We start from the raw sequence: 20,796 nt of genomic DNA, 5'->3' as shown, positions 1-20,796 counted from the left end.
GGGCCGTATTATGGGAATAACGGGATTAATGCATATGCTTAAAATGTCATCCTGCACGTGTTATCCATGAACGACATTTTTGGCTTTTATGACATTATTCATTTAAAGGAAGTCTCCTCTAAGCAAAAATCCAGTTGAGATAGAAAGTGTTGTCCCTGATTAGCCGATGCCGACTGCCAGTTGAGATAGAAAGTGTTGTCCCTGATTAGCCGATGCCGACTGCCAGTTGAGATAGAAAGTGTTGTCCCTGATTAGCCGATGCCGACTGCCAGTTGAGATAGAAAGTGTTGTCCCTGATTAGCCGATGCCGACTGCCAGTTGAGATAGAAAGTGTTGTCCCTGATTAGCAGATGCCGACTGCCAGTTGAGATAGAAAGTGTTGTCCCTGATTAGCCGATGCCGACTGCCAGTTGAGATAGAAAGTGTTGTCCCTGATTAGCCGATGCCGACTGCCAGTTGAGATAGAAAGTGTTGTCCCTGATTAGCCGATGCCGACTGCCAGTTGAGATAGAAAGTGTTGTCCCTGATTAGCCGATGCCGACTGCCAGTTGAGATAGAAAGTGTTGTCCCTGATTAGCCGATGCCGACTGCCAGTTGAGATAGAAAGTGTTGTCCCTGATTAGCCGATGCCGACTGCCAGTTGAGATAGAAAGTGTTGTCCCTGATTAGCCGATGCCGACTGCCAGTTGAGATAGAAAGTGTTGTCCCTGATTAGCCGATGCCGACTGCCAGTTGAGATAGAAAGTGTTGTCCCTGATTAGCCGATGCCGACTGCCAGTTGAGATAGAAAGTGTTGTCCCTGATTAGCCGATGCCGACTGCCAGTTGAGATAGAAAGTGTTGTCCCTGATTAGCCGATGCCGACTGCCAGTTGAGATAGAAAGTGTTGTCCCTGATTAGCCAATGCCGACTGCAAAGGGTATTCTTGTATCACACTTTATGCACATGCATTAAGCCCCATTCTCCCAGAGCCTGGCTTATCTTTTTTACAACTATGATACTAAGAATCATCTAAAAACTATATGAATAGCAAATTTCACGTCTATTTCCTGCAAACAACCAACAACACCACAGATCACACAAAGGCATACCTGGCCTGGGTTCCGTGTCCATATTAAGTGACTTGAGCGTGTCTACTGGGCCAGCCTGTCCAAGGATCGGTTCATCCCCACCCATCTCAATGTGCCGAATGGCAGCGTCAGTGTCCACATCATTGTTATCGGGACCTGCAATCAAACCCACACTTTTCAAACTTCTATTATATTTTGACATCGCTGGTCCAAAAGAATGCTTCATGTTTGTCAGACTTCCATTTGACGTTACTGGCTGATAAGAACTCGACCGTATTCTGGGAACTCTTTCAATAGGCTGAAATGAAGTGGACTGATCAAAGTGGAAATCCTCCACAGACGAAGGGAAGCCTGAGCCATTTTTCCGACTTCTTATTGGTATTGCTGTACTTCGCATCTTTTTTTGTTATCCCCAAATTCCTAACTTCCACAAAAATTGCAATTCTCAACTTAATTTAAATTTGTATATACTTTTAATTCTGAAATGAAAAACTGATCGTCCTACAGAACTGTGCCACACTATAGCCTATCCAACACTGTAACCAACCAACAAATGATGAAACAAACAATAAATAATACATCTAGTCGTCACACCTTTCTTGACAAACAATAAAAATCTGTTATAAATTATTCAATCACAATATTTATTGCTTCTTTGCCAAAGTTAAGTTGATTTGTAAATGGTCCTTCAATTATAAAAGTAAACACTTACTTTCCTTTTATATCAAGTATCATATCAACATTTAAAGCGACATTTGGTTAATCTAAAAAAAAAATATTAATAAAAAATATATATCAACAAAAAAGGGCTTTATCAAAGGAAAGAACAGAACTTTCTAATTTAACTCATACTAAGCTTTCTAACCATAATTATGTTACAGCTTTATTGCTCAGGTACACATTTTGACCCTTTGTTGTCCCCTAGAAAACTTAATTAAATTGAAGACCTTCCTTAATGGATTCACGTTTTAAAACCTCTAATGAACATTGCTTCATGCTTAAATGTACATAGACCATGACATAATGTACATGTGTCATGCTCAATGTACATGTGTTATGCTCTCATGTACATGTATCATGTACCATGCTCTAATTTAAATGTGTCATGCTCAATGTGCATGTGTCATGCTCAATGTACATGTGTCATGCTCAATGTACATGTGTCATGCTCAATGTACATGTGTTATGTTCAATGTACATGTGTCATGCTCAATATACATGTGTCATGCTCAATGTACATGTGTTATGCTCAATATACATGTATCATGCTCAATATACATGTATCATGCTCAAACTTACATGTGTCATGCTCAATATACATGTGTTATGTTCAATGTACATGTGTTATGCTCAATGTACATGTGTCATGCTCAATGTACATGTGTCATGCTCTCCTGTATATGTATCATGCTCTAATTTACATGTGTCATGCTCAATGTAAAAATTGTTATGCTCAATGTACACGTGTAATGCTCAATGTACATGTGTCATGCTCTCATGTACATGTATCATGCTCTAATTTACATTTGTCATGCTCAATGTGTAACACTCTCATGTGTACAGGTTTCATGCTCAAGTCTCATACTCTCATGTTTCCTGCTCAAATTGGCAAACAGAATGATGCAGTGTACATAATTTTTTCACAACTATTATGACCTAGTGGAAATTGTTCATGTTCTTGTGTTTTGCTCTTAATTACATGTCTTGTTACCTTAGTGTACATCAACATGGGCAACATTGAAAGTGACAGTCAAAAACAACAAGAGATGCGTTTTATCAGAAACACAATGCCCCCTAATGCGCCGCTTTGATTTATATTTTATTTTTGACCTTTGACCTTGAAGGATGACCTTGACCTTTCACAACTCAAAATGTGCAGCTCCATGAGATACACATGCATGCCAAATATCAAGTTGCTATGTTCAATATTGTAAAAGTTATGAAGAAGGTTAAAGTTTTGGAATCCGGGGGCATAAAAACAGAACTTTGAACCAATTTGTATCAAAAATCTCATTTTCCATACATAACTTGTGACAATGTGTTCAATAAAATATACTAGTACATGTGTATAATATCTTAATAATCTTAATTTACCATATACTATTTTGTTAATTACTAAATCATAATTGTAATTATATGTAGTTAACAATGAAATATGCATTCATTGTGTTGCTATTGTTGTTATACTTGTGTATGTTTCACAAATATGCATCTGATGGGAAGGCAATATGCAATATTGCCCACTTAGTCACAGAGAATGAATAGGCACATGCATTTTTTTATTGATACATAGAGAATAACAGGTTACTGTCCCGTCATTTTGTAATATATCAGGCGAGGCTTAGAATAATATAACGGCGAGGCTTGCCGAGCTGTTGTTTTATTCGTGCCAAGCCTGATATATTACAAAACGATGGGACAATAACCTGTTTTTTCTGTTTATCATACCACTTTTTCCAAATAATCTGCAAAACAATCCATTTTTTATACAAGGGACAAAATTGTCACAAAACCAGGTTTTCATTGTGAAAAAAAATCTGATAAAGGGAGACAACTCAAACTGAACTTTTTAAATGAACAAACAAAATTAACACCCTTTGTAAGTTTGTTTTAAAATAAATCTATTTTTAGTCGTGGCGACCTTGACATTGGAGATATTGACGTGATTCTTTTGTGCGACACACCATCCCATGATGGTGAACAAATGTGCCAAATGATTTTAAAATATCATAATGAATGACATAGTTATAGCCCAGACAAGCTCATTTATGGCTATTTTTTACCTTTGAACTCAAAGTGTGACCTTGACCTTGGAGATATCGACGTAATTATTTCGCGCGACACACCGTCCAATGATGGTGAACAAATGTGCCAAATGATTTTAAAATCTGACAATGAACGACATAGTTATGGCTCGGACAAGCTCATTTATGGCCATTTTTGACCTTTGAACTCAAAGTGTGACCTTGACCTTGGAGATATAAACGTAATTATTTCGCGCGACACACCGTCCAATGATGGTGAACAAATGTGCCAAATGATTTTAAAATCTGACAATGAACGACATAGTTATGGCCCGGACAAGCTTGTTCCGCCAGCCCACCAGCCAGCCCGCCAGCCAGCCCGCCAGCCAGCCAGCCAGCCAGCCCGCCCGCATTCGCCAATCTAAAAACCAGTTTTTTCCTTCGGAAAACCTGGTTAATAAAAAATGTACAGATCCTGCTGATTTTGCTTATCAGTGGCTTTTACACGTTGACATACATGTAGCAACGGCGTTCAAAAAGACGACACAAATAATCGCTTATTTTAAACATCGTATAGAGAAAAAAAAGTTGTTTGCACTACGAATGGGAAGAGTACACCCGCTTTAATTACAAGCGTCTCGAATTGTAGATCAGGAATGGACTGCAGCGACAAATTTTATCGAAAATCACACTTCACCGAATAGTTTCACGTCATTTAACTTCTGTAGTGCGGGCTGTGGTGATTTTTTAAAAATAAACTTTTTATCATACCACCGCATTGATATCTGCCTGATATAACGTTGCCAGATATATTTTTTTATATCATGGTCAACAGGAAGTTCTTATATCAGTCAATATTTGGAGTTACATGAGATTTGCAATAAAGTCAACAACTTCTATCAACATGAATCAGGTTCAACAAAACAAACAATTTGATACCAATAACGTACATATTTTATTCTAGATTAAAGTCATAAATCACAAAAACGTTTATTTTTTAAAAATCACCACAGCCCGCACTACAGAAGTTTAATGACGTCATCAATGGGACAATTAATCTTAAATATCGATATAGTCATTGCACTCGCAAGTGTTGCACAGAAAGTCAAGACAAATGATAACTGTATGCTAATCCTCAACTATTTAAACAAACGATTTAACACGCTTATGTCAATGTTGACACCATCATCAAAATGTCAATTTCAATACACATCTCCAAAATGGCGTCTCCAAACTATTCGGTGAGGTGTGTTCTTCAATTAATTTGTCGCTGCAGTCCATTCCTGACTACAATTCGAGACTCTTGTAATTAAAGCGGGTGTACTCTTCCAATTCGTAGTGCAAACAACTTTTTTTTCTCTATACGATGTTTAAAATAAGTGATTATTTGTGTCGTCTTTTCGAACGCCGTTGCTACATGTATGTAAACATGTAAAAGCCGGATCAGCAAAATCAGCGGGGATCCGAACATTTTTAATAGAAAAAATGGATTGTTTTGCAGATTTTTAGGAAAATGTGGTATGATAAACAGAAAAACAGGTTACTGTCCCATCGTTTTGTAATATATCAGGCTCGGCACGAATAAAATAACGGCTCGACAAGCCTCGCTGTTAAATTATTCTAAGCCACGCCTTATATATTACAAAACGATGGGACAGTAACCTGTTATTCTCTATTTATCATACCACCGCATTGATATCTGCCTGATATAACGTTGCCTGATATATTTTTTATATCATGGTCAACAGGAAGTTCTTATATCAGTCATGTGGGGAGGATGGCCATATTACTCGGAATCAACTATAAAGTAATCATTTTAAGTAAAATCTAATCAGATTCAACAAGACAAGCAATTTGATACCAAGATGTTATATATTTTAAACACAAAATGCAACACAAACAGCAAAAAACATTATTTACAAATATTAGGCGCACATGCTCAGGACGTCTTTATTAACACGTCAGATGACAAAAGTCATATTCTTTCCCACTAAAACTGCTGCTTTTTAGCGATTTTTTTTCATTACTTCTTTTAAATTGGGGAAGTAGAGGTATGATAAACAGAAAAACAGGTTACTGTCTGATCTTTTTGTAATTGGCAAGCCTCGCCGTTATATTAATTATTCTAAGCCTTGCCTGATATATTACAAAAAGATCAGGCAGTAACCTGTTATTCTATATATGTACACCTCAAAAATGAACAAGTTATGTAAAATAAGAGTAAATGAGAGATTTTTGTCAAACATGATTATCTTCTCTTTTTGATCCAGTAATCTACCTTAACCATTACTGCATGACATAAAGGGTCTTACATCAACACAAGCTCAATACAATTCTGATTTAAATAAATCATTCTTAAAATGCAGGGAACACCCTGCCTACATTATGTAAATATTTGTCATAGAATAAAACGTTGTTTGGCAATAATATTTACAATAGATAAGCCATTGATTATGGGACTATTGTCAGCCATACTTAAAACAAAACATAGCGTCAATAGTAAGATAAAAGATAAATCACTAGTGATAATCTGGTCTTGACGTCTTCATATTGTAAGAAAACCTGTTGAGCATGTAACAGGTATATCTAATAGGTAGTTCAAACCCAATGACTATACATTATTTAAAAAACAAGTGGTTTTTAGCATAGTTGCAGTTACGCAACTATAATGCTTATGTTAGAGCTACATTTCAAAAACCGACATGGAACGGTTGACCATTATGAAGCCTTACCTGATCAAAAATCAGACGAAATATTAAATATAGTATATGGTAATTCTAACTTTTTTTTATTTAGAAACGTTTTTCTAATGTTTTCTTCCAAGAATATTGCTGACACCGTTTTTAGTGAATTTTCTAAGACGGTTTTACGTGAAAAAACCGTCTAAGAAACTAAAACAAATTTCGTTCGTAAAACAATTCTGTTCTGGTTGATAGTGATCTCACACCTACTTTCTATTTCCTTTGTTTACTGTTCTGGGAGAGGTCAAATTCATTAGGCCCTGGTTTAAGGATATGTACAATTTCATTGGTTAATTATAGGGATGCATGAGGTTAACCGGTTAACCTACCGAAACGACCAGTTAACCGGTTACATTTTCGGCAAAAGGTTAACCTGGAAAAAAATATTTGATTTTTTTTGTTCATGGAATTATTCGTACGATTTTACTTTTTTCGCGTGACATACTGCCAACTTGCGCTGGCGACTAGTTAGAACAACATGCCGCACGATTGACGGTAATAAATAATGTGTCAACAATCAAAGTAATAAAACAATTAATCAATACCTTTGTGATAACAAATAGGCGGTACGTTTTGATAACTGACACTTTTGTGTTTTTTTACTCGCTACAATTTAACTAGCGAACTGCGGTGAGTGGGAGCTATTAGCGAAGAAGTAATTGACACGTTTATTGAACTCGCGATAAAAAACAGTTGAGCTATTAGACAGCTTATTTTGATGTTTTGTTTACCAATACCCAACACTGATTGCTCGCAAAAATACCGTGTTTATAAGTAACATTTTTATCAAGAATTGCATCCGTAGTTGAAATCTTGACGAGTTAACGTCCTTTTGTTTATCAAAAAATAATATAATTATGATAATATTACGTCTAATGATTCCACCATTACCGTCCGATGAGAGTGTTATTAAAGAAAATAAATTATTAACTTATTAAATAATTAAACATCAATTAAAAAAAGATACAAAATAAAACCGTTGAATTTAGTATTTGTGTAATTGCTTAAAATTTTCGCACTATGGTACGTTAACAAACGTACGTAACTATCAGTATTTGTGATCATTATACTTAGTTACTTCGCTATTAAATAAATGTACTGATTATATTAAACATTCAACTTACATATCGTGCAAAATTAATTTAATTTGCATTCGTGTTCTTTATTTTACCCACATTTTTAATTGTATAATGAAAATTAAACGATACTACTTCGGCTACAAACGCTAAAATGCAAACAACAAAATATGTAAGTATCGAATTAGAAGAGATGCGAATTCATTGGACACACATGACCCACTTTACGTCGAATAGAAAGGGAAAAAACGTTTCTTTATTAAGCCAATTTGAGTTTCAAAAATTAAAACAGAATGAACACACCATTTTTGTGAGCTATACAACGCGAACGTAAAATAAGCGGCCCAACCAAAAATAAGTTATTAACACGTGAAAATGAACATTGTGTAGCTTTTAAATTTTTTACCCCTGTGCATGTACGCAGGAAAACTAAATAAAATATACAGCATAAATTTACAAAATTATTAAAATAAATTGTACAATACATTTTATTACGAAACTGGCATGTTATCAACGCAAGCGATTTCAAATTTAAAATAAATTTTGTTTCTACAGAGCTGTTCGAGCGGTATGAAATTTTTTACGTACTCTAAATCATTTTCACTACTTGAGGCGTTTCGGTTAACCGGTTAATAACCGGTTACGGGAAAAGGTTAACCGGTTAATGATTTTTGTAACCTCTTGCATCCCTTGTTAATTATAAATAGAAATTAACATATTCTCAACAGGAAGTGGGGCATAAAGCACTTTCATTATTTGTAAATGTGTAAAAAAAAATAGCGGAGTACGATGAATGTTTTCTGATTTATGACATGGATTCTGACCTGCTTTTCTATGGATTTAATGAAGTAGAGTTTGAAAGTAATAGAGATGTGTTAATTAAAATTAAAATGATTTACTTTGAGCCAGAAATTAACGTTACAAGTAGAGCTAACGGTTTAAATGTGGCTTTGAATTTAATGGATTCACGCAAATTCTGGACGAGTGTTGTGTCTGTAAAATATTAAATGGAATGCCGTAAATGTATCAAGTCGGAAAAGAAAACGGATGTTTGCATAATGGTATGCGTGAATTAATGTAATTCTACGTATTTATTTTCATAGTTATGTCATTTTGTAACCATTCGCATTCGTCACGATTTGGAATTCCCGTTTCTCAAAATAGAACATTTTGGTAGCATGAACCAACAAGGGAGGCGACTCGTGATGTCAGAAATTGTTAAGGTTACAATAAACTAAATAATCGAGTCATGAATAATCGAGTCATGAAGGTCTTTACTCTCTAAACCAGGGACCTATACTGTATAGGTCTCTGTCTAAACAAATCATCATATTTTCCTCGAAGGCATGTTTTACACTTTCGACTGTTGTTCTGGTTTTATCGTTTGGAGATATTGATAGGGTAAGCATAGGTGTTCACTATTAAATACCTGAAATAGGATAACGTTAGAGATTAAAGTAAACAAGGGCTGTTTGTAAAACATGCATGCCCCCCATATGGGCTGTCCGTTGTAGTGGCAGCCATTGTGTGTATACGATTTTTGTCACTGTGACCTGGACCTTTGACCTAGTGACCTAAAAATCAATATGGGTCATCTGCGAGTCACAATCAATGTACCTATGAAGTGTCATGATCCTAGGCAAAAGCGTACTTGAGTTATCATCCGAAAATCATTTTACTATTTCATGTCACCGTGACCTTGACCTTTGACCTTGGGACCTCAAAATCAATAGGGGTCATCTGCAAGTCATGATAAATCTACGTATGAAGTTTCATGATCCTAGGCGTATGCGTTCTCGAGTTATCATCCGAAAACCATTTTACTATTTCGGGTCACCGTGACATTGACCTTTGACCTAGTGACCTCAAAATCAATAGGGGTCATCTGCGAGTTATGATCAATCTACCCATGAAGTTTCATGATCCTAGGCGTATGCATTCTTGAGTTATCATCCGGAAACCATTTTACTATTTCGGGTCACCGTGACCTTGACCTTTGACCTAGTGACCTCAAAATCAATAGGGGTCATCTGCAAGTCATGATCAATCTACCCATGAAGTTTCATGATCCTAGGCGTATGCGTTCTTGAGTTATCATTCAAAAACCATTTTACTATTTCGGGTCACCGTGACCTTGACCTTTGACCTAGTGACCTCAAAATCAATAGAGGTCATCTGCTAGTCATGATCAATGTACCTATGAAGTTTCATGATCCTAGGCCCAAGCGTTCTTGAGTTATCGTCTGACAACCACCTGGTGGACAGACCGACAGACCGACCAACCGACAGACCGACATGAGCAAAGCAATATACCCCCTCTTCTTCGAAGGGGGGCATAAAAATGGTACCGCAAAAGCTTACAATCCACTTGAAAACGGCTGAAAAAAAAGAAGGTGCAAAAACAGTCGATTTTGATTTGAGTCGAATTCTTTTTTGGTTTGAACATGACATATCTTTTGTATTGCTTAAATCGATTGAGCTAAGAATGCCCGTCAAGAAAAGGTATGGTTATGGGGATCTCTATGTGCAAAATGTTGTATTTATTTTCGCTCAAATTTGTCGCTTTTACATTGAAACATATAAGGAAACTATTTAGTATATTTTGACCTAAACATTTACTTCAGCAGCAACTTCCCTGTATCTTGCAACTATGCTTTCAACGCCATCGGCGCTCTCGTTTATCTCACCTACCTATAACTGTGTTTTATAAATGATACTCACAGAAAGTTTCTTTCAAATAAGGATAACCAATTAATACTCAGTTTCGTATCCATTAGGGATAAATGTAAAATTAATAGTCAATTAATTATAAATGCATGAAGATGTCCACAGCTATGGTAATTAGAGTATTGGGTCCCTATACTGACTAAAAATGCCCACGAACCACTTTGTCTAAGGCTTAGCAGCCATGACCTTGGCTAAGTTTAAGTGCACATAACTCAGGAAAATGTTTTGTGCATATCTACCCTTCATGGTGATGACTTTATTTGAGTGTCAATCCAATTGCTTGAGAAAAGTAGAAGCAGTTTTGTCCTAAAACTTTTGGGCTCCTGACATGAAAATGGCTTAGTTCAGGGGCTAGTACATGTAACTCAGCAAGATGTTGATCACTGGGAATGAAAAGGGTGTCTTGAAAATGTTCTCTGTAAGGTGATGAAATATTTAAAGCTTCAATTCAATCCCTTCATAAACGTAAAAGGAAGCTACCTCCACAAACCTAGAACATGCTTCTGGCATGGTAAGTTCAAGAGCACACAACTCAGGAAGATGTGGATCACTGGGCATGAAAATGGTATCATGCATATGTTCACTCCAGGGTTATGACCGTGTTTGTTGTTTTGTAAAAAAAAATGGGAACGAAACAGTTTTACATTTACAAATCTCAAAAGGTAAATGTTTCCAAATTTACTGCCCAAAATTTCCAACTGATGGTTTCAAAAATAATTATTATCTTTTTTTTTAAGTTACAATTCAGTTGCTTGAGAAATTTAATAAGTTTGTTTCAAAAACTTATAATTTTTTATGAAAACAGTCAACCAACTGACAATCTAACACACAAACCAATCAACAGCCTGACTCATATAGACCCCCTATCAAACTTTGCATGCGAGGTATAATAATCACTGAATTCTTCATTTAAATGACACAAGGTATTTTGGAAACAACAAAATGTCATTATGACAGAATCTAATGCAGATATGACAGATTTGAAACTTCATAATGATATTGCAAAATATTTCTCAGACATTTTATTCAATACAGAAATAAATCTTCTTTCAGGAATTATTGCTGTCAATATGATTACAAAATATTTCACAGTGGCATGTAACCTACCATCCATCCCTTCCTCGGTGCTAACATGGTTGTAGTAATTGGGAGCAGCCTGGCCATCCTCCATGGTGGGGTTCCCCATGGGATAGTTGTAGTCCATGGCCCCTTCTGGGCCCTCGGCCTGCTCTTCCAGGGGAGGTAATCCACCATTTGGCTGGTGAACACTCGTGTTGGATATCCTGAACAGAAATGTTAAGTATTATTTCTAAGCTTTCACAATAACATGTTCTGTATGAAAAGGGAAATCCAGATTTAAGTCACATTTGTTGATCAGCCTTTGCCATAAGCAACCAAAAATTTGGAATGGCACTTTCTGCTTTAATGATATTTTCTGCAAAAAGGAATATATTTCATTGACTGTAAATGGACAGTGTCATCAAGGATAAGACTGCACAGACTGATCAGGGACATGGCACAGTTAAGGTTCGTTTTCCCATGACAAGCATGCTAATAATACCAATAATAGGTCAGTTATAGCTTATTTGTTTTTCTATGAAACGTACATCCCTTGTGTGAGGTTTAAAAAAAAAATTCATTACGGAAGGAGTTGAAGAGGTTGTATTATTCATAATGGTGCTCATAACATTTAACTTGCATTTTGACCAAATTACCGGTAGAAAGGTTTACAAAACTCAAAATAGCATATGTCCTGTTTAAATGTATTCCAGCACTAACTATCAAAGAAATGCACATATTTTTATCGATAAATTTAGAGACATTTTTGTAAAAAAAAAGACAAATGTAAGCTAAGCTATATCATTTGTGGACAAGAGTATTACTGCCTCATTTTGTTTCTGGGGGGACACAAATGGTATTAAAATTATGCCTCTCAACTCTCATTATTAATAGATCAATTGAATACTTAAATGCTCCTGATTTAACTTCTGAATAATAGAGCACTACCTTATAAGGTCAGACACAATACAAAATGGATTAAATAGGTAAGAATCTGACCTAGAGTAAATAATTTGTGTAGGTGCTATCTAGTTTTGTTTGAATAGCTCTTGCGCAGGTATCAAATGGATAACAGCTATTCAGACTGTATATTTCAACCCTCGACTTCAGTTTATATTGAAATCAATTCGCCAACTGATGATTCAATGTGAAATTTTAGAATCTGTCAAACATTTTTAAATTACATGTAGATACTATGGTTTTACAACAAACCTATGAAGTGGCAGTGGATGTGCTGTCACAAGATAATTAAAATGTTCAAATTTTTTGGGTGGAAGGGCATTCATATTTATATGGAGCTGAAATCGTCTATTTTCAATAAGTCAAATCCCTATATTCATTTTTTCTTTCACCTTGTTTTAGCCCTTTATATTTGTCTTAAATCTTAAAAAACTGCACCAATACTCATATATTACACATTTAAAGAGATAAGCGATTTCCAATATCAAAGAAAAAGAAATTGTTTTAATTAATGGTAACTTTTAACAGAAATTTAAGTCCATTTAAAAATTTTATAAATTACATTTTGGTCTATAGGTAGAAGGGAAAAAACAATATATTTTTGTTTATGCAAAGATATTAAAAGCGTTAGCAAATTATGGTTTTCAATGTTCACCCAAAAATCAATAAAGCCATAGACAAATAAAATCAATTCTCAAGTCATACTAAAGTCTAGAATTAATCTTTGACGTTATTTAAATGTATTATTGAAACTACAAGTTGACTATGAGCATAATTTGCATGAGCGGAAACAAAATTAAATAAACCACATTCTTTATACTTTGGCAAATGGGGTGAAAGCAAAAACATTAAATTGATCATTAAATAGTACTTTGAATGGCCAAGATATTGTATACAGATCTTGCATGTATGACATGCCAGTTGCAATGTATGTGGTTATACTATAAAAACATTAATATTAAAAAACACCCCTTAACGATATGATAAATCATTAAGATTATACTTGGACATACTGCATCTTTTCATTTGTTCTTACAATGATGCAAATAATCCAAATAAGTCTTAATTTTCTATGTTTAAAAGCTAGCCACGATGTCAAAAAGAGTGCACCACACGCAAATCTGCTACTGTTGACTGTTTTAACAAAATATTAACTAAAGCTCATCAAAAAGTAACTAATACCCAAAGACATCTGGACACAGCCGCAGGCATCTTTGCACTCAATACTATATTTATCCTAGAGAATCTGGTGACGTGTTTACTGAAACTTTTCCCATGATGGAGTCTAGCTGCTTACAAATTTTTGCTACCAGGTGATTTCATTGTCCAGGACCATTCAAGTATTCACATTCAGTGTAACTATATCAACTAATGTCAACTATATCAACTATCTCAGAGATCTTATGAAGGCTCTCTAGTGGGGATCTAACCTTGGACATTTCAATCATTAAGCGAACACAACAGCCACTATAGGTGACTAAGTAAAAGAAAGTGTTACGAGTTCTGAGGCACTATAAGAGGCCTAAGTTCAAACGGTGTGTTGGTATATTTTTCATTTTATAAGTGTGTTATACACTCAATATATTGATCCAGGTATACGAAAAATAATTACTGTAAGTTTTTGGACATCCTCTTTTTTTGGAATTTTTCTTTTATGACTCTTTAATTCGGACATACAGGTTTTTGTCCATTATTAATGTCTCTTAAATTTTGGAAAGTATATTGTATGGCGCTATTCTACAGATTTCGGCACTGTTTTTGCGTATTTTATGACACTTTACTTAGATCATTGATTTTTACAACCGGATTAAGGTCATAAAACCTGGCAGATGCATGCCTCAGGGCAATCAACCTTTACATTTACCTAATTGGGTAAATAACCATGTATACATGTGTTGAAAATAATGGATTAACCCAACGGCATTTGAAACAACGTAGTCCTATTAAGGAAGCAGAATACTTTCTGTTTTTACTTTTGTGTTCTATATCATTTCAGGAAAGAGTTAGCAAAGCTGTGAAGTTGGTTTTATTTTTTAAAGCAGAATGAGAAAAGTTAATCACAAGAAAATTAGTGTACATTTGATTTTTTGCTTTCTATTTCAATATAATTATAATTTTTGGGCACCTTCATTTTTGTCTCTTAATTTGTTGACACCTGTTATTTTTTTAATATTTTATGTATCTAAATTTTCTGACACACAAAAAAAAAATTTCTTAAATGTCCAAAATGTAAGAGTAATTACAGTATATTGTCCTTTAAAAGATTATTATGATATGCATAATTAGGTAGCACAGCGTCAATCCAAACACTTTAAAACTATAAATCCATTAAAAATGGTTTGAATCAATGTAACAAATGTACAAATGTAACAAAAATTCAGTAAAACTTATGGGTTCTTGGTGATAATACATTTTGTTAATGGATGCTTTTACCTGAAATCTATAAATGAACCTTTGGTAGGGTAGGTTTACTTAGAAAATGTCTTATAATCAACAACAGGGCATAGTATGGCAAGCAGTTCGACGCATAATCCCAAGAAACTAAGCTTCTCATGAGAACCTAGGTTCTCAGAATGAGAACCTAGGTTTTCATGAGAACCTAGGTTTTCAAATGAGAACCTAGGTTCTTGTGAAAACCTAGGATTCCAAACGAGAACTTAAGTTCTCAGAATGAGAACCTAGGTTCTCATGAGATCCTAAGTTCTATGTGTCTATGAGAACCTAGGTTCTCATGAAAACCTAGTTTCTCATGAGAACCTAGGTTCTCAAGCGTAAACTAAGGTTTTCAAATGAAAACCTGTTTTTTGGGGATTTCATAAACCTAGTTTTTCATGAGATGAGAACCTAGGTTCTCATGAGAAACCTTGTTTCTTGGGATTATGCGTCGAACCGCTTGCCATAATTAACCTCCAGTTGTCTCCAATTGCTTGGTACACGCTGGCGGCATATGTGTAAAATGATAAGAAATAGGCTTGAAACCGTGAATGTTACTCCCCAAGAACATTTTTTTAACAATGTTCAGACAATGCTCAGTAATATTCTACAAAACTGTAATAGCGGAATGGGCGAAGACGACAAATTCGCAGCCAGGGCATCTTTAATTGTAAAAATTATTTTGAGACTAAAAATTGAAACAAATTCAGATCAATCGTTACAGAATACATTGTTACAGCATTAAATGAGTTTCAGATATTCAGTTCAATTGTTCGTGCCTCAAACGACTGTACGGTACAGTTTTCTATTTTAAGTATGTGATATAGTAAGCAATCATTATGGTATAAATAAAAGTTTTATCTCAATTGATAATGTGGAATAATGTATTATTCAATCATAAGATATCGGCAACACTGCAAGAAAAACTTATGCACTAAAGACTTTGCAAACATATTTCAATAACTTGAGATATCTGCAAAAATAAAGTTCTTAACGTTGTGTTTTCATTCTGTCCAGCCCGTGTGTATGAGAACCTAGGTTCTCAGAGAACCTAGGTTCTCATGGAACCTAGGTTCTCATGAGAACCTAGGTTCCATGAGAACCTAAGTTCTCATAATGAGATCCCAAATGAAAACCACGGATATGGCAAGCAGTTTTATGGCAAGCGGTTCGACGCATAATCCCAAGAAACAAGGTTTCTCATGAGAACCTAGGTTCTCAGAATGAGAACCTAGGTTCTCATGAGAACCTGGGTTTTCAAATGAGAATCAAGGTTCTAATGAGAACCTAGGTTTTTAATTGAGAACCTTAGGTTCTTGTGAAAACCTAGGATACCAAACAAGAACTAAAGTTCTCAGAATGAGAACCTAGGTTCTCATGAGAACCTAGGTTTTCATGAGAACCTAAGTTCTATGTGTCTATGAGAACCTAGGTTCTCATGAAAAACCTAGTTTCTCATGAGAACCTAGGTTCTCAAGCGTAAACCAAGGTTTTCAAATGAGAACCTAGGTTCTCATGAGAAACCTGGTTTCTTGGGATTTCATAAACCTTGGTTCTCATGAGAAACCTAGTTTCTTGGGATTATGCGTCGAACCGCTTGCCATAATTAACCTCCAGTTGTCTCCCATTGCTTGGTACACGTATATTTGTAAAATGAATAGAAATAGGCGTTAAACCGTGAATGTTTCTCCCCAAGAGCATTTTCTGAACAATGTTCAGACAATGCTCAGTAATATTCTACGAAACGTGGATAGCGGAATGGGCGAGGACGACAAAGTTTTGAGACTGAAAATTCAGATCAATCGTTACATAATACATTGTTACAGCATTAAATGAGTTTTAATTATTCAGTTCCCTTGTTCGGGCCTCAAACGACTGTACGGTACAGTTTCTATTTTAAGAATGTCTGTGACCTACATGTAGGAAGCAATCATTATGGTATAAAATACAAGTTTTATCTCTATTGATTATGTGTAATAATGTATTATTCAATCGTAAGATATCGGCAACACTGCAAGAAAAACTTATGCGCTAAAGACTTAGCAAACATATTTTAATAACTTGATATCTCATAATGAGAACCTTGGTTTTCATGAGAACCTAGTTTCTCTGAAAACCTAGGTTCTCAGAGAACCTAGGTTCTCAGAGAACCTATGGTTCTCAAATGAAAACCACGGATATGGCAAGCAGTTCGACGCATAATCCCAAGAAACTAGGTTTTTCATGAGAACCTAAGTTCTCATTCTGAGAACCTAGGTTCTCATGAAAACCTAGGTTTTCAAATGAGAACCTAGGTTCTCATGAGAACCTAGGTTTTCAAATGAAAACTCATTTGAAAACTTGGGTTCTTGAAGCCATGTGCAATCTACAAGCGAGAACCTAGGTTCTCATGAGAAACCTAGTTTCTTGGGATTATGCGTCAAACTGCTTGCCATACAGTTTGACGCATAATCCCAAGAAACTAGGTTTTTCATGAGAACCTAGGTTCTCATGAGAACCTAGGTTTTCAAATGAGAACCTAGGTTCTCATGAAAACCTAAGTTCTCATTTTCAAACTTGGGTTCTTGAAGCCATGTGCAATCTTCAAGCGAGAACCTAGGTTCTCATTCTGAAAACCTAGGTTCTCTTGAGAAACCTAGTTTCTTCGGATTATGCGTCAAACCGCTTGCCAAAGCATAGCTCTTTTGTGATGAAAACCCTAATGATATGCCACCAATGTCCAAGTATGATGGATACATACAGAGGGGAAGTTATTTCACGCCTCTCAAATCACCTCTTAAAACACAGTTGCATCTTAATAATAATTTAAATGGCCAGACAGAGCAATTATTTATTCTCCCTCTTTTGGGGAGCAAAATAATGCATTTTAAAAATTATACAAAGAAAGCATTCGAATCACTGACACATTCAGAGGCACCAATTATTGGTACACTGCATTGTTAGTAATACAAGGATTGCATTCTCCACATTACGGTGATGGCATATTTGACGTTCAAATAAAATGGCTTGAGAAATCTGGTGGTATTTTGCACAGCAAACTAAGAACATTTTATGCTGACATTGACCAAATGACAAACAGATTGGGTGATTTCAATATACCCCCTCTTGGCATTGTTATACAAATAGTGTTATATCTGATGAGAGTTGCTACATAAGCAAAAGCACAAATAACACCTGTTCTACTAAAACACTCTTAAAGCTGATTACATATCATACGTTGCCAAAAAGCACGAGTTGAAAAAAGTGTGCTGATGTTTGCAAAAAGCCTGGCAAAACTACTGGCCTTGACAGAATGTGTTTCACTTCCAGAGATTGCATCAGTGAAAATGGCTTTACAATAAGCATGGTTGATACAATAAAATGTTCACAAAACCAACAATAAAGTATGTAGCCCCAAGAAACCCAAACTGCAAAAGGAGAAATTCTGTACAAAGCGAACACTCCTCCAAAACTGCAGATCAATTCATTCAAACACGCTATGATTCTAAGAGAAAATTACCCTTTCTTGTTCCCGTTTCTGATCAAATTTTCATAACACAAGAAGGATTAGCATATGTGTTACCCAATAGATGAAACAATAAGAACAATTTGGGGATACTTATGTCTGAAATGTATCAGAATAAATTTTAAATTAAGTTTTGGTAAGCAGAAAATAAGGCAAACATGCATTAACATTGATATATGTCACAATATAAACACAAACAAAACATATATACTAGACGTGTAATTATTGACATATGAATATGTATATACTTAGAAAAACAATAAAAGTTCAAATAAGTTAAAAATCTATCAATATTTCACAAAGCGATGGTTGAGACAGTAATTTAAGGATTGACATTGGACACTCAAACTGAAGACAGCTATATGCCGTCTTCTTAAAAGTAAGGCATTAAAATAAACATTTTCATTGATATGTGCTTAGTTTAAAACTTCATATTTATATGTGTGCTCCTTGAATAATAATGTTCCAGCTTTGTGGGGAACAAGATACCGGTTCTGCAGAAAATTAATATAAACAGAACATATACTAAGTACCAGGGAATGTAAGGGGGAGGATCTACTCTGCTTTTGGATTGTATGTAATTTCTTTTGTTATGTAATATCAGCATTACACAAAACATTACTGGTGAATGACTGTTTACACACATTTAAAGGTGTTTAAACTGGAACTTCATGGTTAACTTACTTTGGTAGAACTACTGTGTTGGAGCTATGGGCTCTTGTTATAGGACGTTCAGACATCACTGAATCCACTGTTCCAGGTCTCTGTAAAAAAGTTAATGTTTTGGTAATGAGTATATTAATAGGTTTGAAGCAAGAGATATAAACATGCTTCTAAATATATGATTTTGTAAGTAGAGTTAGTGTTAAATTGATCATTGAAACATAACCACAAACAATTTATTTTATGCTAAGTTGTTTTTTTTTATGAAAGAGAATACAAAGTTCTTAATAAACAACAGGAAGACAGAAATCAAACATACATTCTGCATGGAATCCAGGAGTTTTCCAGAGCCATCCATTTGATTAATAAACTCCTTAAAGAATTTCATTTTCACTCGGGAATCACGAATCATAAGCTTCCCAATGCCTCCAAAAGTAAGTTCAACATTTCGTTTTGAGCCTATCGCCCGCTGCACAGCTCCAAGGATTTCGCGCACGCAGCTCTCCACTGTGTCACGATCATATGGGCTCTCGAAAGACATGGCAGCAAAGTTGAGCTGAACCACTGGAATCTGGCCTGTGAATGGAGGTCAACATAATTCAAGTTTTATTATTAATGCTCTGATTTTTAATAATTTAAATATTTAACTGAAATGCTGTGTGTTGCTGTGTGTTTCTGATTAAGTACTAAATAACTAACACAATTGTTTTCAGTAATATAATTGAGTCACACCTCTCGGTCAGCAGCCTTGCAGTGACCACCATACAGAATTAAATTGGGAAATTATTGTTGTTGTTGTTTTGCTAAAAAGATGCTTTAAAACTGATAATACAAGTGTAATATACAAGTATTATATTAACTAAGGTTGAACTTATATGGGTGGGAGTTGAACAAAATGTTAAGATGTAAAAATAAATAGTTTTGGAAACCATCCATTCGGAATATTGAGCTCCTATTTCGGAAAAATATATACTTTTTACCATTGGCTATGTAGTCGATTACCGGACCCAATTTTGAATGAAAAAAACATTGACCAGTCTTTCTGAACTGGCAGTTCTTCATTTAATTAAATGCCATATAATTTAGTCTAATATAATTCATACATATATTTCTTCCAATAATTTAATCGTCTTATGCATAAAACAGTTAAAGATAGTAACCAAAATTTTGTCCAGACCATTGTTGGCTGATTTTAAAGCCATTGGTGGATCATAATCCATGTGGCATTTTCATTAACATTTTAACTGATTTGCTTTGTTCGAAATATTTATCTATCTTATTTATATTTGTTAACAAAAAAAAAAAAAAATATCCCTTTTCCAAACATTAGTTACATATTCACTTAATTGGGTAGATGTCTCTCACAAAAACATGATGCTGAGGGAAACCAAACTCACCTGGTACATGATGTTTTACATACTGAAGTCCCTGAGACTGGGCTAGTTTTTCAGATATATTGAACACCGGGCGTTGAATAAGGATAAACTTGTTGTTCCCAATATCTAGTTTCTTTTGAGAAAATGTGAATGTTCCCAGCGACTGTATCTGTACCCCCTGAAATATAGAATGATCCACTTTGTTTTTTTATTGTTGCTGTTTGCAAGACATAAATCATTTACAATGTTTTCTCTGCATGTGTTACAAACTTACTGATTTGTCAAAAAGGTGCTTAAAAGGTTCACATATGTTTTAACATTAGAATATTAAAACTGACTTCTTTAAAAACAAAAACAGCTTTTAGTTTTGAAATATGGTTTAACTTTGTTCCAGAATGCTTGTATCGAATTGTTTGTTACTAAATGGAAAATTTTGTTGTGAG

At 35.0% G+C, this 20,796-nt stretch overlaps 1 protein-coding gene across 6 annotated transcripts in view; it reads right to left on the bottom strand.

The window, feature by feature from the left end:
* LOC127851821 (coiled-coil domain-containing protein 81-like) overlaps positions 1 to 20,796 on the bottom strand; it is a 50,853-nt gene that overhangs the window by 29,171 nt on the left and 886 nt on the right. For 4 of the 6 annotated variants that reach the window (XM_052385741.1, XM_052385742.1, XM_052385745.1 and 1 more), the window contains exons 3-8: positions 20,375 to 20,531; positions 19,297 to 19,553; positions 18,999 to 19,078; positions 18,309 to 18,326; positions 11,465 to 11,640; positions 1,091 to 1,225 (exon numbers count right to left, since the gene is read on the bottom strand). In XM_052385741.1, coding sequence (XP_052241701.1) covers positions 1,091 to 1,225; positions 11,465 to 11,640; positions 18,309 to 18,326; positions 18,999 to 19,078; positions 19,297 to 19,553; positions 20,375 to 20,531 — 823 coding nt within the window. The remainder of the gene's footprint in view (positions 1 to 1,090; positions 1,226 to 11,464; positions 11,641 to 18,308; positions 18,327 to 18,998; positions 19,079 to 19,296; positions 19,554 to 20,374; positions 20,532 to 20,796) is intronic. The other 2 variants (XM_052385743.1, XM_052385746.1) reach the window with 1 other exon arrangement.

This window comes from Dreissena polymorpha, chromosome 11 (genome assembly GCF_020536995.1).
Source record: "Dreissena polymorpha isolate Duluth1 chromosome 11, UMN_Dpol_1.0, whole genome shotgun sequence".
Taxonomy (NCBI): domain Eukaryota; kingdom Metazoa; phylum Mollusca; class Bivalvia; order Myida; family Dreissenidae; genus Dreissena; species Dreissena polymorpha.
The sequence above is the reverse complement of the archived record's forward strand: the minus strand, read 5'-3'. Positions and strand labels throughout refer to the sequence as shown.